We start from the raw sequence: 13011 nt of genomic DNA, 5'->3' as shown, positions 1-13011 counted from the left end.
GGGCGGCTTGAAAGAATCCAACTGAAAACAAAACCTCAAAGAGTTTATATAATGAATTACTTTTAAACTAGACGCTAAAAAAGACAGAGGAGCATTTATCAGGAATGTTTGTGGGCTTGGTGGTTATGAGCTTAAAAAAAAAAAAATACCGTGTGGAAAGGCTTTTGTCCCATGACAGAGATTTAAAAGGCTGCGGGCTCGGATTCCAGCGGAGGCTCAGGCCTGTAACCGCGCTGGAAATGTTGCCTCTCGCAGGGCGGCGCGGCTGCGGCGGGGCGCGGGCCGGCTAGGGGCGGCGGCGGGGCCGTCACCTGCTGGGGCCGCCCGGGGCCGGGGCTGGGGCTGGGGCTGCGCGGGGGCTCCGCGCCGCCGGCCCCGCGCTTCCCTCCGCCTCCCGGGCCGGCGCTGACCGTGCGGGCGCTGCGGCTCCAAGTTGGAGAGGGGAGCTTGTGCGGTAGGCAGGGACAATGGAGGAAAATGAAAGCCAGAAACTTGAGCTGTGCCTGGCTTGCCCAGCAGACAGCAGGCAGACGAGGGGTAAGTAAGCGGCGGTATAAGTAAGGCAAAGATGGAGTTACGTTTAAGCATGTCCCTCGTTGCTGCTTTATATAACTGGAGGCAGAATGCATGAAAAAAAAAAATCTTTTTTTTTCTTGTACTAATAGCTCTGCTGTGCACATTTCCCTAACACTGAAACTTTGTGAGTTAAACTTTCTCTTTGGAGAGATTTCTGAGTGCCCTGCGGAGCCGGAGCACGCTGCATGGCTGTCAGGGATGCGGGATCCTGCCGGTGCGGAGGCTGAGCTGGGGGAAGCCTGTGCCCTTCCCTTTAAATGCTCTGCCAGCCTCAGCTGTGGCAGAGAAATAGCACTTCCTTCCTAAAAGTGGGGTTGAGCTCATCTTTACCTCGGGGTGTCTGTTAAAAGAGGGAGATCCACGGCAGATTGTGACAGGGTTAGTTTACTTTGAGTGAAACCACTGGGGTTTGTTTTGGAGCGAAGCCAGGACTGTCTAAGCGGGGTTTCCACGGCGCTGTGCCTTCACACATTCACTGCTGTGCTATCTATTTCCTAAAAAGTGAACGAAAACTATTTCCTGGAGAATTCTACATGGGCCATTCCATGTGGGACATAACATTCAGGTAGCCTGACAAACACCTAATCTAATCTGTATCTATTATAGTGTTTGTGGGACACCTGTGAACATTCCCATTTCCTGCATGTTGTATTCCTCAAAGACACTTCAGGGAAAGTTGTGTTACTGTGCTTCTGTAAAACAAATAGTTCATGTGGTTTAAAAAAATGACACAAGTTTATGACCATGGAATGCCAACAAATGTTGTATTAGCAATTTAGGAGGAAAATAAATGCTCTTCCTTTTTTTCTTTTTTTTTTTTTTTTAATTGGGTATTCATTAATTGATTGATGCTCTTTTGAATTATTTTTAAGTAAAATTACCGAGCATTGCAAGTAACCTTTGTCTGTGTATGTTTATGTTTAGTGGGACGGAAATCTTCACTTCAAGAATGTGTCTGACTAGGGGAAAAAAACTGCCTTCAGTAACACATTTCTTCTGTAGGGGTTGTATGAAACTGCCTCAGATACATGTGGAGCTAGGAAAACAGAGGGCTGGCCAGACTGATTCTATGGTTCCCAAAAATGTTGAGTGCTGAAAGCTCATAACCAAATGCAGTAGTTTTGGCCCCTATCCAAAATTTGCCTTGGAAAGAGAGCTAATTGTAAAGACAGTGAAGTAAATTAGAACAATTCCAAATAATATCACATTTACTGCTAACATAAATGTAACAGAGGTTGGTTTGACTCATGCTGTTAAATCCATATTCTTGTTTAAAATGTTAGTATTGAATGGGGTTTGCTTCAAGGCTCAGTTTCACAGTATCAGTATGAGTCAGGTCTACACTTGTTCCTTTCTGGAATTATTCTGAAAATGTTCTTTTCTCATGTCACCTGGCTTGCAAAACAGGACTATTAAAATCTTCATAGCATTTAAAGTAATGAAGCAAAGTGACTTTCCTGACCTTTGTAGACTTCATGGAGGGTGTGACTTAAAAGAATTACATACCAGGACATTATCAAAGGACTTTTTTATTTTTCTATTCTTTTTCTCCTAGCTCACAGCCATTAATCTGTCATGATAATCTTGCTGCTAATCCTAGACATACTCCCTCTACACTGCAGACCTGGGTCTTTATTGGAGTAATGGGTGATATTGGTGATGTTAAGAAATCTTGAAACTTGTTTTCAGATCAGAGAAGCAAATCAAGTGTAAGAGTTACTTACTCATGCCTTTGGATAACCAAATTCCTCCCTGTCAATCAGCAAGTCTTGCATTTAGTTGCCCTCTAGACTTGCTGCTTTATTGAACAGAAAGACCTTTAACTTTTAGCTTCTGAAAATGAGGGAGGGAGAGAGGGAGACAAGCTTATCTTACACCTCTGTGTTTTCTACTGCATTCTCTTTGCTCCTTTCCCTCGGAGGGTACTTGCATAATTTATCCTTTTCCTACTCTTAGCACTCATCTGGGAACCATCACACGATGTTTCACACATTTCACAGTTATCTGTGGAGATTGATTTGCTAGGCCTATTATCTTCACTTGGAAGATATGGAAGGTTTACCCACTATGTTATTGAGCACTCCAAAATCCAGAAAATCTCTGTTTTTCCTCCCTATAGCACTGTGGCAAACACAGCATCTGTACAACTTATGTGTCTCGAGATCCACAGGGGAGTTTCAACAGCCCAGTGCTCAGCCCTAGGCAAATGACAATGAAGTCACTTATCCCTGTTCAGAAAGTGGTCCAAAACTTTTTTTTTTTCAGCAGTTAGTAGAGAAAAGACCCATACTGAAACACAATAGATTTTGGTTTGCAAAGAAAGTAATTTGCTGTAATGATGCAGGATCAGGATCTTGCTGGATGCCCAAGTCAGCCTTCTGGCAAGATGAGGAATTAGTTTGCATAGTTTACATTCCTTTCTTTTCACTGGTATTTATGCAGTGTTTTCCAAATATATGAAGGAAAAATAAGAGAATTTGTTGATCTTTCTAATACTGTATAAGAAAAGTATGTTATTTTTGATTCCTTTTCAAGGTTTCACCTAATAACAAACAGTGGTAAAACACTTTACTTGATATGTCTCTTTATGTGCCAAAAAATTATCTCTTTCTTAAACTACTGAAATGACAGAAGTGCAGAGTAGGGAAAGACTTTGCATGAGAGAGATTTAGGACCCAAAATACACACTTATGAGTTCTGGGTTGTGCTTGTCAGCACAGGTTTACCTGCCTTCTTGAGGAAGTGCCTGCCATCACTTCAGTCATTGAAACTGCTGCTGTGACTGTACTTTGAGGGCTTATACCAAATTGCTGCACTCAGTCACCTGAGCTCACGCTGACTCCCTCCAGCTCCAAGAAAATCCCTTATTTTATGTCTGTGCTTTTTTTCCAGCAGCCTGAGGGATAAAAACTCTAGGCTCTTGGCACAACAAATTAAAGATGGTAAATTCCATCCAGCCCCAACCCACCTAGTTTCCCTCCCATGTAAAATCCAGCGGAATGACTGTGCAGCTTTCAGAAGCTGTTTTCACTGAGTGTATCTGGAGTAGCCACACTGGCTTCTTGCAAGCAAAACTTTCCTGTTTGCCATTTTTCTCAGGCAAGTTCAGTGTACCTGGTGGCTCATGAGTTTTCAACAAGCAGAGAGGATGGATGTTTCTTAATTGAGTTGTGCTAGAAAAGGTTGAGTGCTTGTACACGAAAGTGAGGCTGCTGCTCTGGAGCTTTAACCAGGATTGTGCTGCTAAGAAGGTCTTAGAAGGTGATGTGAAGACCACAGATGACATTTTGAATCTATGTAAGAGTAAGACTTCCCTGCAAACCAAACCTGCTCACAAAGTTGTGTGCAGATCTGTGCTCATCAAACCATGGTGTCACCTGCAGTCTGGGCCCCTGTGCCTGCATCTGCTTTCAGGATAGGTTTCCATGAATGCAAACAAGAGGCCATCGTGGAAAATTTTGGAGCCCTTGAACAGTATAGGGAGTTTACTGAAATGTGCAAAGTCTTTGAGGACCATCCAGGGCCAAGTTCTGTTATGGAGCCCAAGGAAATGGATTCCCTATGTGAGTTGGTGTGACATCCAGCAGTGGCTGCACCATTGGAGGATTTGCTTTATTACTGGGGCTTGAGGTTCCATGGCACATGGCAGGCTATTGACAATGCACACCAGAAAGCTGAGAAATCCTGAGCATAAAGTCCTGAGGCAAGTGGTGTGCCTGCCACACACAGTGTCAGAATGAGCGACTGAACCATAAAAAAAAGTGAGAAGGTGCCTGTTTCCAAGCAGTGGTGCTGTATAATGGCAGCTGCACGTGGGCAAAAGGGGCTCTGAGACAACAAGTGTTAGACAGAGAGAAATAAAGATTTATTCAAAACAGGTAGAAGAAGGAGCTCCCTGCTCCTGGGGAGGTGCTGGCAAGGGTTAACACTCAGGGGCGTCTGAGTTTGAGTCTGTCTGGTAAAGATGAGGAAGGCCACATCAGACTTGTAGAGGCCTTTTCAGTACTTCAGGTTTTTGTTAGTTTTTGGGGTTTTTTTACTTTGCTGACAAAGGAGTGAGGGATTTTTTCAAAGGTATTAGGTAACAAGGCTCCAGTCTACAATTTTTGAGCACCAGAGGGTTCATGTTACAGAGTTACCTGAAGATAAGCCAGCACTTTCATATCCACAGTGTCTGCCTATCTCTTTACAAATGTTTTCGTGGTCTTAATGTAGATTTTAAAGTAGTAAAATTTATCTGAGGTGGTTTGGGTTTTTTTGTTGTTTTTTTTTTTGTTTTTTTTTTTTTTTTTGTTGTTGTTGTTGGTTTTTTTGTTGTTGTTGTTTTTTTGGGGTTTTTTTTTCCTTTTTCAGATCCCACAGAACTTGCTTTTATTCTGTTTCTTAAGAAATGGTTTATGGAGAAATGATGTAGAATTTTCCAGCCTGCTGTCCTGAGACATATAAAATCTGAGGGAGATCCGTGAAATATAAAACCAGACCACAGTCAAAAATCAGGAAAAAGAGACTCCCAAACCCTCTTACTATTTCCTAGGTGTTTCAGAACATGCTGAAAACACACTGAAAAAAAAGATTAAGGAATACAAATCTGCTCTGTCGAAGGAATTTTATCAGTTTGTATCCTTTAAGTATACTAGTTATGGGGCCATTAAGTGTACTGGACGCTATTGAAGAAATCTGTTTCTTCTTGTAGAAAGCATCCTGTAGATCTTAAAGGTCAGGGAATAAGGGCCTTGTCAGATCTTCTTTTCATGTCATGTAGGTAAAGTTGATATAAAAGGAACATCCACTTTAATGATACTCACTTTTCTGTGAGGCAATACTGAAATTGTGTGATAAAAGTAGATAAGTATGTGCATAGCTTATATAAGGGATTATTTCTGGGCCACTTACTATGATATGTATATGCCTAATGATGCAGAACATGCCATTGCACACTGCCAGACTTTTAAAAGTACCTAGCTTTCATATCATCTTTTTTCCCATTTTGCTACTAATGTGAGTGTGGTATTAAGTTTTTATAATACAAACTATGTTTGGTTGTGGTTTTTGTTTCTTTGCAGACCAGGCAAAACCCAGTTTGCATGTGACATCACTGGACGATGCAGAATGTCTCCGATCTAAAGAGCTGCTTTCCACCCCGAGCGGTCACACCTCTTCCAGCTCAAAGCCCACCCGCAACATCCCTCGGAGACACACTGTAGGTGGCCCTCGCAGTTCCAAAGAAATACTGGGAATGCAAACCTCAGAAATGGACAGGAAGAGAGAGGCTTTTCTTGAGCATCTGAAACAGAAATATCCCCACCATGCCACAGCAATAATGGGACACCAGGAGAGACTAAGAGATCAGGTAAGGAAGTCAAATTTCTATCAGGCGTGTTTAGTGGTCCTTATAACTTCTGCAAAACTCAGCGTTGCCTCATTGCAAAAGGTGAGAATGTAACAAAGCATGAAACAAATTTTTGAATGTGGCCTGTGATTCAGATGTTGCCTTGAAATTCAAAGAAACAAAATAAATCTGTTCAGTATTACCTTGGAATTGTTTGTTGAAATTGACATTTCTGAAGAGCTTTTCCTTTTTTTTAGAGCATACACAGAGAAAGGAGTGAAGGTGAGACTCTTGATCTTAGTATATGAGTCTCAATCTACTTTTCACAGCTGAAGGGAAAATATGGAACAGCTGCTGACTTCTGTTACACTTTGAGTACTGGCACCACTGCCTGGGAGAAAAGAAAATACCTGCAGAGTGTGTCTGTATGCTTTAGCTGGCTGTGTTACCCTTTCATCTGGTTTCTTTTCTATTTTTGAGTTTTGTAATGCAAACAGAACAGACTTACCCATAACTGTCTGCCTCCTCCAGGGAGCTTTGACACCCACATTCGTCTGTCAGCAGCATACCTGAGGGTGGTGTGCCCCTGCTGCAGCTGCTTCCCAGCAGCCAGCAGTCCAGGCAGGGTCAGAGGGGAGGGGACACGCTGATGTATCTCTCAGAGCAGGTGGAGGCTGCTGGCACGCCGACCTCTGAATTCAGGGACTGCCATGCAAACATCTCTGCCTAACTTGGGGCTCTGGTTTTGGGTGCAATAACGGAGTTTAATCTGTTCGGGCAATCTATCATCTATTCCATAATTAATTTTTTTTTTCAGTCAAGCATCAGAATTTGGAGTTTGGTCTAAAAAAAATCTTGTGCTCATTATTCTTGGTTTAACACATGATTGACAGCAAGCCTTTTTGTAGGAGCTCATTTCCCTTAGTGGTTTATAGGTGTTTCAGCACTAACAGCAAATTAAGTGTAAATAAGGAATAAAACTGAGTTGGAAAAATATTGTACTCTGTTATGGAAGCTCTTAGTGAATTCCATACTTCTCTGAAGCTTTGCATACTTGTGAGGCTTTGAAGATCAGACTGTTACAGGTTTAGAAAGATTGTAATTTGTTAACTCACCCCTAGAACTTCTCTTTTACAGGGTCTCTAGAGATCCCAGGTGCTATCACTGTTAGAAACCATCTGTATTCAGCTAAAATTGCTGCAAGACTTCAGCTCTAATGAGGATGATCTATTCCTCATTTTTAAACAGTTTTACTCCTTTCTTTTTAAAGTCTTGACTTTTTTTTCTTCCCCACTTATCTCTTCCATGAACTTTAGTGACTGTGTGGAATGTGCTGGGTGGTGGATAAAGATAGCATACAAATTAAATAAAGGGGGTGGGAGGGGGGCGAAATCCAGAGATTAGATCTTTTGGAGTCATGTAAATATTTAGTTCCAGTGTTGCAGACACTGCAAACCTAGTTTGAACAGCCTACAGCATTACACCCTACACATTTTGTAATTTGAGCCTTTTCTGAAGGCAGTAAATTACAGAAGGAATGCAGTAACTGCTCTTGATATTTGTTTAAAATGTGTCTTCCTTGCTAATTTATTGAGGGCAAAATTCATTCTTCTGCTTCTATTTTTTGGTGATTAGACATATGTAATATATGTGTTGTGTGTAATGAGTTTTTTAACAATTTTCATTTTTAAAACAAAATAACTTTAAAACTACTAATAGAGCATCAAAATGTATTTCTTGGAAGTGGGAAATACTGAAGACTCCAGCCATTCAGCCTTACTTAAAAAAGTATAAACTGATCTAAAACCACATGAAAACACGCAGAAATAAATAATACAAGTTGATTGTAAGAAAGTTGCTTAGATGGCATCTGATGTATCAACTGTCTGGCTCATCAGATGCAGTAAGACTGTGATGATCATAGCATTAATTCAGAGGGGGATTTTCTTACCAATTGTGTCTCTGTGTGCACACCCACATATCAGTATTTGGTGTTTGTGTGTGTTTATATGTAACTGTATATGGATACACATAGGTATGTGTGTATAAATATATATATGTACACACAGCTGTGTGTGTGCATGTATGTGTATGTATAATGTGTGATTCCTTAGCCACTCCATGAATAAGACTATAGTAATAATTTTGCCTTGAAGGGTGTATATGTATGTTTAGCATCCATGCTTCCTTTTTTCCACCCTTATATATATGAGTGTGTAGCAGTGGTATAGAAGACAAACTACATGCACATGTAGTAGGTATGCATATGCAACATATACGTGGATCACAAACAAAATTTGTAAGGTGTATGGGAAGACATGATTTAAAATGTCATATTTTAAATTGAAATGTCAGAATTTATTTTCCAGGTTCCTTTTCTCCCTTCTTACTTCTTTAGGTGCTCCAGTATCTGGAAAGAGGCAGCATTGTCCATGGTGGGAATTTCCACACTGTAGGACACCTATCAAGCATAGTAGTTAATGGAACACTATTTTCTAATCTCTCTGTCAAATGGTGCAGCTGAAACATAAAATACCCCAGTATTTACAGTCAGGTAGCCCCTGGTGTATATATATATATAATTTCTCCTCCAGGTTGCTTGTCTACTGCTTGTCAACTGCACAACCAGTAGAAAATCAAGATTGGCAATTGTCTGGTTTCTTCTTTGTGGACATTCTTCTCTTGTCCATTTTAGCCATCATTATCTGAGTATGGCAAACTGACTCCTTGTTTGCAGGAAATAAACATCAGGGCAAAAATATTATATATGCTGTCACATCCTACTGTATCACTTCCACCAGCAAGGGCAGCTGAATGTTGTCTGCATCTTCCACTATGTGCTAATGGTGTCCTCCAGGCTTCATTTATTCAGATAAATACCTCCCTGGATGTGCCTCCTGAGGACCCAATTCTGCTCCTGATAATCTGCCACAAATCAGAAGTACAATCATGGCCAGGTAAAATGCCAGCAGGGATTACTGATGGTTAGCTAATGTGATGACCTGAAACCTCCCAGCTGTGCACACAGACCATTTCTCCTCCTGAAGGTTTGTTGCCTTGTTTGTGATAGCCTGTTCTGGAAAGGAAAGCTCACAGAGGCAGGGGCCATCTTTATTTGCACAAGGGGCTTGGGATATTGCAGCAAGGCAAATAGCCTGCAGCTGAGCTGGTCGGTGGTAAACTGGAGCACAGCTTTGCAGCAGCCTGAGGGGGTGCAGACATGCCTTGTGTGCCCCAGCACAGGAGAATGCAGCACCCCATGGCCACATCTCTGTGACCCACAGTCCAGCAGCTCACCCTCTCATTGCAGCTTTTCTGCCTTCTAAGATGAATCCACAGCTGGGCACCAGAGCTCCCTCCACCTGGAAGCCTGTAAAGCCAAGGAACAATTTTTAATTTTTTTTTAGATAATGCAAGTTTCTGCAGGAGCTTTAAATACATTACCTCTGCCAAGGCTGTCTCACCTGTGGTAATGAAAGAAAGGTGCTAATGTAATCCCCAAGGAAGTAAGGAAAAAAAAAAGCAAGAAAGAAACAGTCTGGGATGTCTTCAGTTTCAGACAGTGTGAATCATCTGCTGTGGAGCTCATGGAAGGACATGGTCATCTGCTTAGGTGAGATTGACTCCGGTCAGCAGAGAAGGAAAGCAGGAACAAGTGTAAAAGCTAGGTCTGTAGCTGCAAACATGAAAAGGAGTTAGCAATTAAGAGGTTAAAATGCTAACCTGGCAATGGGAGGGGGTAATCCCTGCTGTGAACCTGTTTTACAAGTCACCTCTAAAAAAACCTTTCTGAGGGGCAGAGAACAAAAATGAATGCGTAGAAGTTTTTCTGAGCAGGAGCTTGTGAGCCTGGGGTAAGAAAGTGAGCTGGTAGAAGTTTGCCACGGCATTCTTCAGTTTTTGTTTGACTAGGAAATAGGCTGGGAGGTGTGGAAGGGTCAGGAGCAGCTCTAGTGCTTCAGGTAGTGCTCCGTGAAGAAGAAATTTTCTTGGCAAACGAAATCAGATTTCAATCAATTAAAAACAAAACTCAGATCCTTCTGGTGCCTTTTCAGGGGTGATTGCCTAGAAAATGGTGGTTTAGGGTTTTTTGTTATGTTCATTTAGATCTGAACATGACAGGTAACTCTGGCATCTGGGCAGGTGTGGCTAAGGTTGCCATGGAGATCCATGATGTCATGCTTGATAGAGCATGTCAAGACAGCTAATCTAACATGTAGATGTTCAAAAAGTCCCATAGGCCAGGACTAAGCTTTATGCAAATAACAAAGTTACTCTGCAAAGGGGCGAAAGAAAACACGGCTGAGATATGGCGTGCGTTCTACCTGGCAGCTTGAAAGGATTATTCCAGATTTCATCATAAATTAAAACTTTTGGAACTAAAAGAAGAGGATTTCAAACCGTCTCTGGCCTCACCTGTGGGATCTCACATTTCGGTAAATAAGCCTCTTTCTGTTTCTGCCCTCGCTGTGAAAAAATGCTTTTGAAATCCTGGAGTTTGCTTCACTGTGTTCCTGCTGGCAGCAGGGCTGAGTCAATAAAGCAAGTTTTCTGGCAGGGCATGTTCCCTTTTCTCTTTCAAAAATGAGTTCTTTATTGAATGAACTAAGAATTCGGAATTATTTGAAAGGCATTGTAATGTATCATGTTGATTATATGAATCATGCTGCAAAAATTTCCTAGGTAGTGTTTTGGAGGAGAAACCAAGAATGGAGACACTGTATTTATTTGTAGATTATTGCCAGATGTCCCTCCTTTAACTGTTAAAATAGAACCCTAAAATTATAACAGCATTTATTCCAGGATTTGATATCTGATAAAATGCCGAAGTTTTTTGTTTTTTAAATTAATTACAGTATCAGTTGGTTAAACTGACTTTGAGTGTATGTTTTGATATCATCGGTAACGTTTGAGCACTGAATAGATTTTTTCCTTGGGTAAAAGTACGTTAGTAGAGGATAAACATATTAGGAGGTGAAAGTCGAGCAACAGAAAGGCTATTGGGACTTTGGGATTTGAGGTATAAACAAAAGGGGATACTTTCAGTCCCTCTGAAGGGACAGTAAGCACCTTGTGTTCTTAGTTGCAGCCACTTTCATGCTCAGATCAGCTAGGGCAGATCAAGTAAACAGCAGTAGGTGAGGGATGGCTGGCACGGTGGGACATGGTAACGGGAAGCAGCGTTGGGGCTGCAGAGTCCCCTTGGTTCAGGTGGCTCAGTGTGGAATGGAAACGGGAGTGGAAGTGGCCTGGGTGGGAAAGGCTGGGAACAATGCCCGAGCTTAAAAATGTGAAAAGAGAAAAATAGTAACGTTCTGCCTAAGGCTACTGAGAGATGTAAACTGGAGAGAAACTTCACTTCCATGTAGATCTTCAGTAGGATTTGGGGAATGAGGGGGTTGCAGAATATGGTAGGCACATTGTTTCATTCCAGGTGAAAAAACAGGGTATAAAGGTTTTCTGATATTCTGCATTGCTTGATTAGGCAAGGTTAAATAAACATTTTTTGGAATGTGTAGTGACTTTTAAAGTGAAAGAATTGAAAGAACCACAAATGAGGAAATCACTTCAAAAACTGATTTCTTTTTAGTCATAACTCTTTTACTTGTACACCCAGTTATATCTTGAGTTATTAATGGGAATTTTTTAGAATTCATTTCAATTTAACCTTTCTCCCAGAGTCTGAGTGTTAGTTATTTAGTACTTGTTTATATACAAATAACAATGTGCAAAATAAACTTGCATATTTTGTGTTCATTACACTGTTGCTGGTTGATGGCATGGAATCGGGTAGGAAGAAATTGATTTAGTGTTAATGCTGCATGAACACTTCTTTGGTCTGTGCAAGTTAAAAAACAGAGTTAAAAATTACATTCAGTTTTAAAATGTGAAGCATGTGACTTTAATCTGGATATGCTGCAGACTTTTCTAGTTGGAATCATCCATTTCATTGAATTACCACTTGCTTCACATTCTGCTGTACTTAACATGTCACCAAAAAATGCCTGTTTATATGCAAGAAGTCAGGGTCACGCAGCCAGAACGTGCTGTTGTGGCAGCATAGGTTGTAGGTTTTTGTGTAGAGGAAAAGTAAAGTTTCAGAAGTTGTTTGAGGAGGTTTCTGTGAGTTGCTGCCTCCTCTCCACCATTGGGCCCTGCTGCCCTGCCCGAGCAGGCAGTTCCCCATTGTCCCTGGGCAGTCTGACCCAGCAGAGCCCGCTGAGGAAGGGGGACCCTCCCCAGTGTCCACACGTGTCCCCTGTCTCACCTACAGCTGGTGCAACAATTTATTGCTTTCGGGGCCGCCCTAAGTTAAGGGCAACTGCTCGTATTTTACGCTGCTACAAGCACCTAAGAAAAGCAATGAAAATGAACATATGCAACATGATTACGAGGTTAAATCTCTGCTGGATTCCAAGCCCTTACCTTTTGTTTATGGAAGGACATGAGATGACATGTCCATTTGTTTTGAGTTGAAACATGCTCTTTAGCCCCCAGATAATGCTGTGATTGCAAGATATTTATAAATAGCTTGATAGATAAATGAACAAAGGGCTGGTTCATTAGCAAAGTAAAGTGGATTTACTCTATATTCACTCAAAGTGAAAATGCTGAGGAAGAAGAATATTCCTAATAGGATGTCTCAGTGGAAAGTCTTTCAACCCTCTAGTTTATAAAAGTAAGGCAACCTATTAAGGTACATATTAAACTACTAGCCCTAAGGTATCTCTGGGAGTAAATGAAGTTTAACTAGATTGTTAATACTTGCTTTGATAAATACAAGTTTCTTCATTTGTATCTATCAGTTAAAAGTAATTTGAAAAGCTGGGGTTTTTTGAAAAATCAAACAAAACAAAGCTGCAAAAAGACTAATAAAGCAATTCCTTTTCTTTTTCCTTCCCTCCCCCATGCAAACCACACACCAGAGCAGTTACTTTGCCCCAACAGGATTAGTAACTTTTTACTGTGGCAACGCCTCCGCATTTCAAATAGTGCGTATTGTTTGTAACTCAGAAGTCCCAGGTAGTTGTTTGTACTTACCTTTGTTCATGTGAATTTTGTACATATATTTTTCTAATCTTATTTTATGACAAGCAAAAGTATTT

The 13011-nt window shown here is 41.2% G+C and overlaps 1 protein-coding gene across 13 annotated transcripts in view; it reads left to right on the top strand.

Annotated features, from left to right (window-relative positions):
- The window catches only part of KIAA1217 (KIAA1217 ortholog), a 355505-nt gene that overhangs the window by 178125 nt on the left and 164369 nt on the right, over positions 1-13011 (top strand). For 10 of the 13 annotated variants that reach the window (XM_077173875.1, XM_077173881.1, XM_077173889.1 and 7 more), the window contains one exon: positions 5640-5926. In XM_077173875.1, coding sequence (XP_077029990.1) covers positions 5640-5926 — 287 coding nt within the window. Of the gene's footprint in view, positions 1-329; positions 538-5639; positions 5927-13011 lie in introns of those variants that run through there. The other 3 variants (XM_054634602.2, XM_077173884.1, XM_077173872.1) reach the window with 1 other exon arrangement.

Source organism: Agelaius phoeniceus, chromosome 1 (assembly GCF_051311805.1).
Source record: "Agelaius phoeniceus isolate bAgePho1 chromosome 1, bAgePho1.hap1, whole genome shotgun sequence".
NCBI classification, from domain to species: Eukaryota; Metazoa; Chordata; class Aves; order Passeriformes; family Icteridae; genus Agelaius; species Agelaius phoeniceus.
This window is presented reverse-complemented; position numbering and strand designations above follow the sequence as displayed.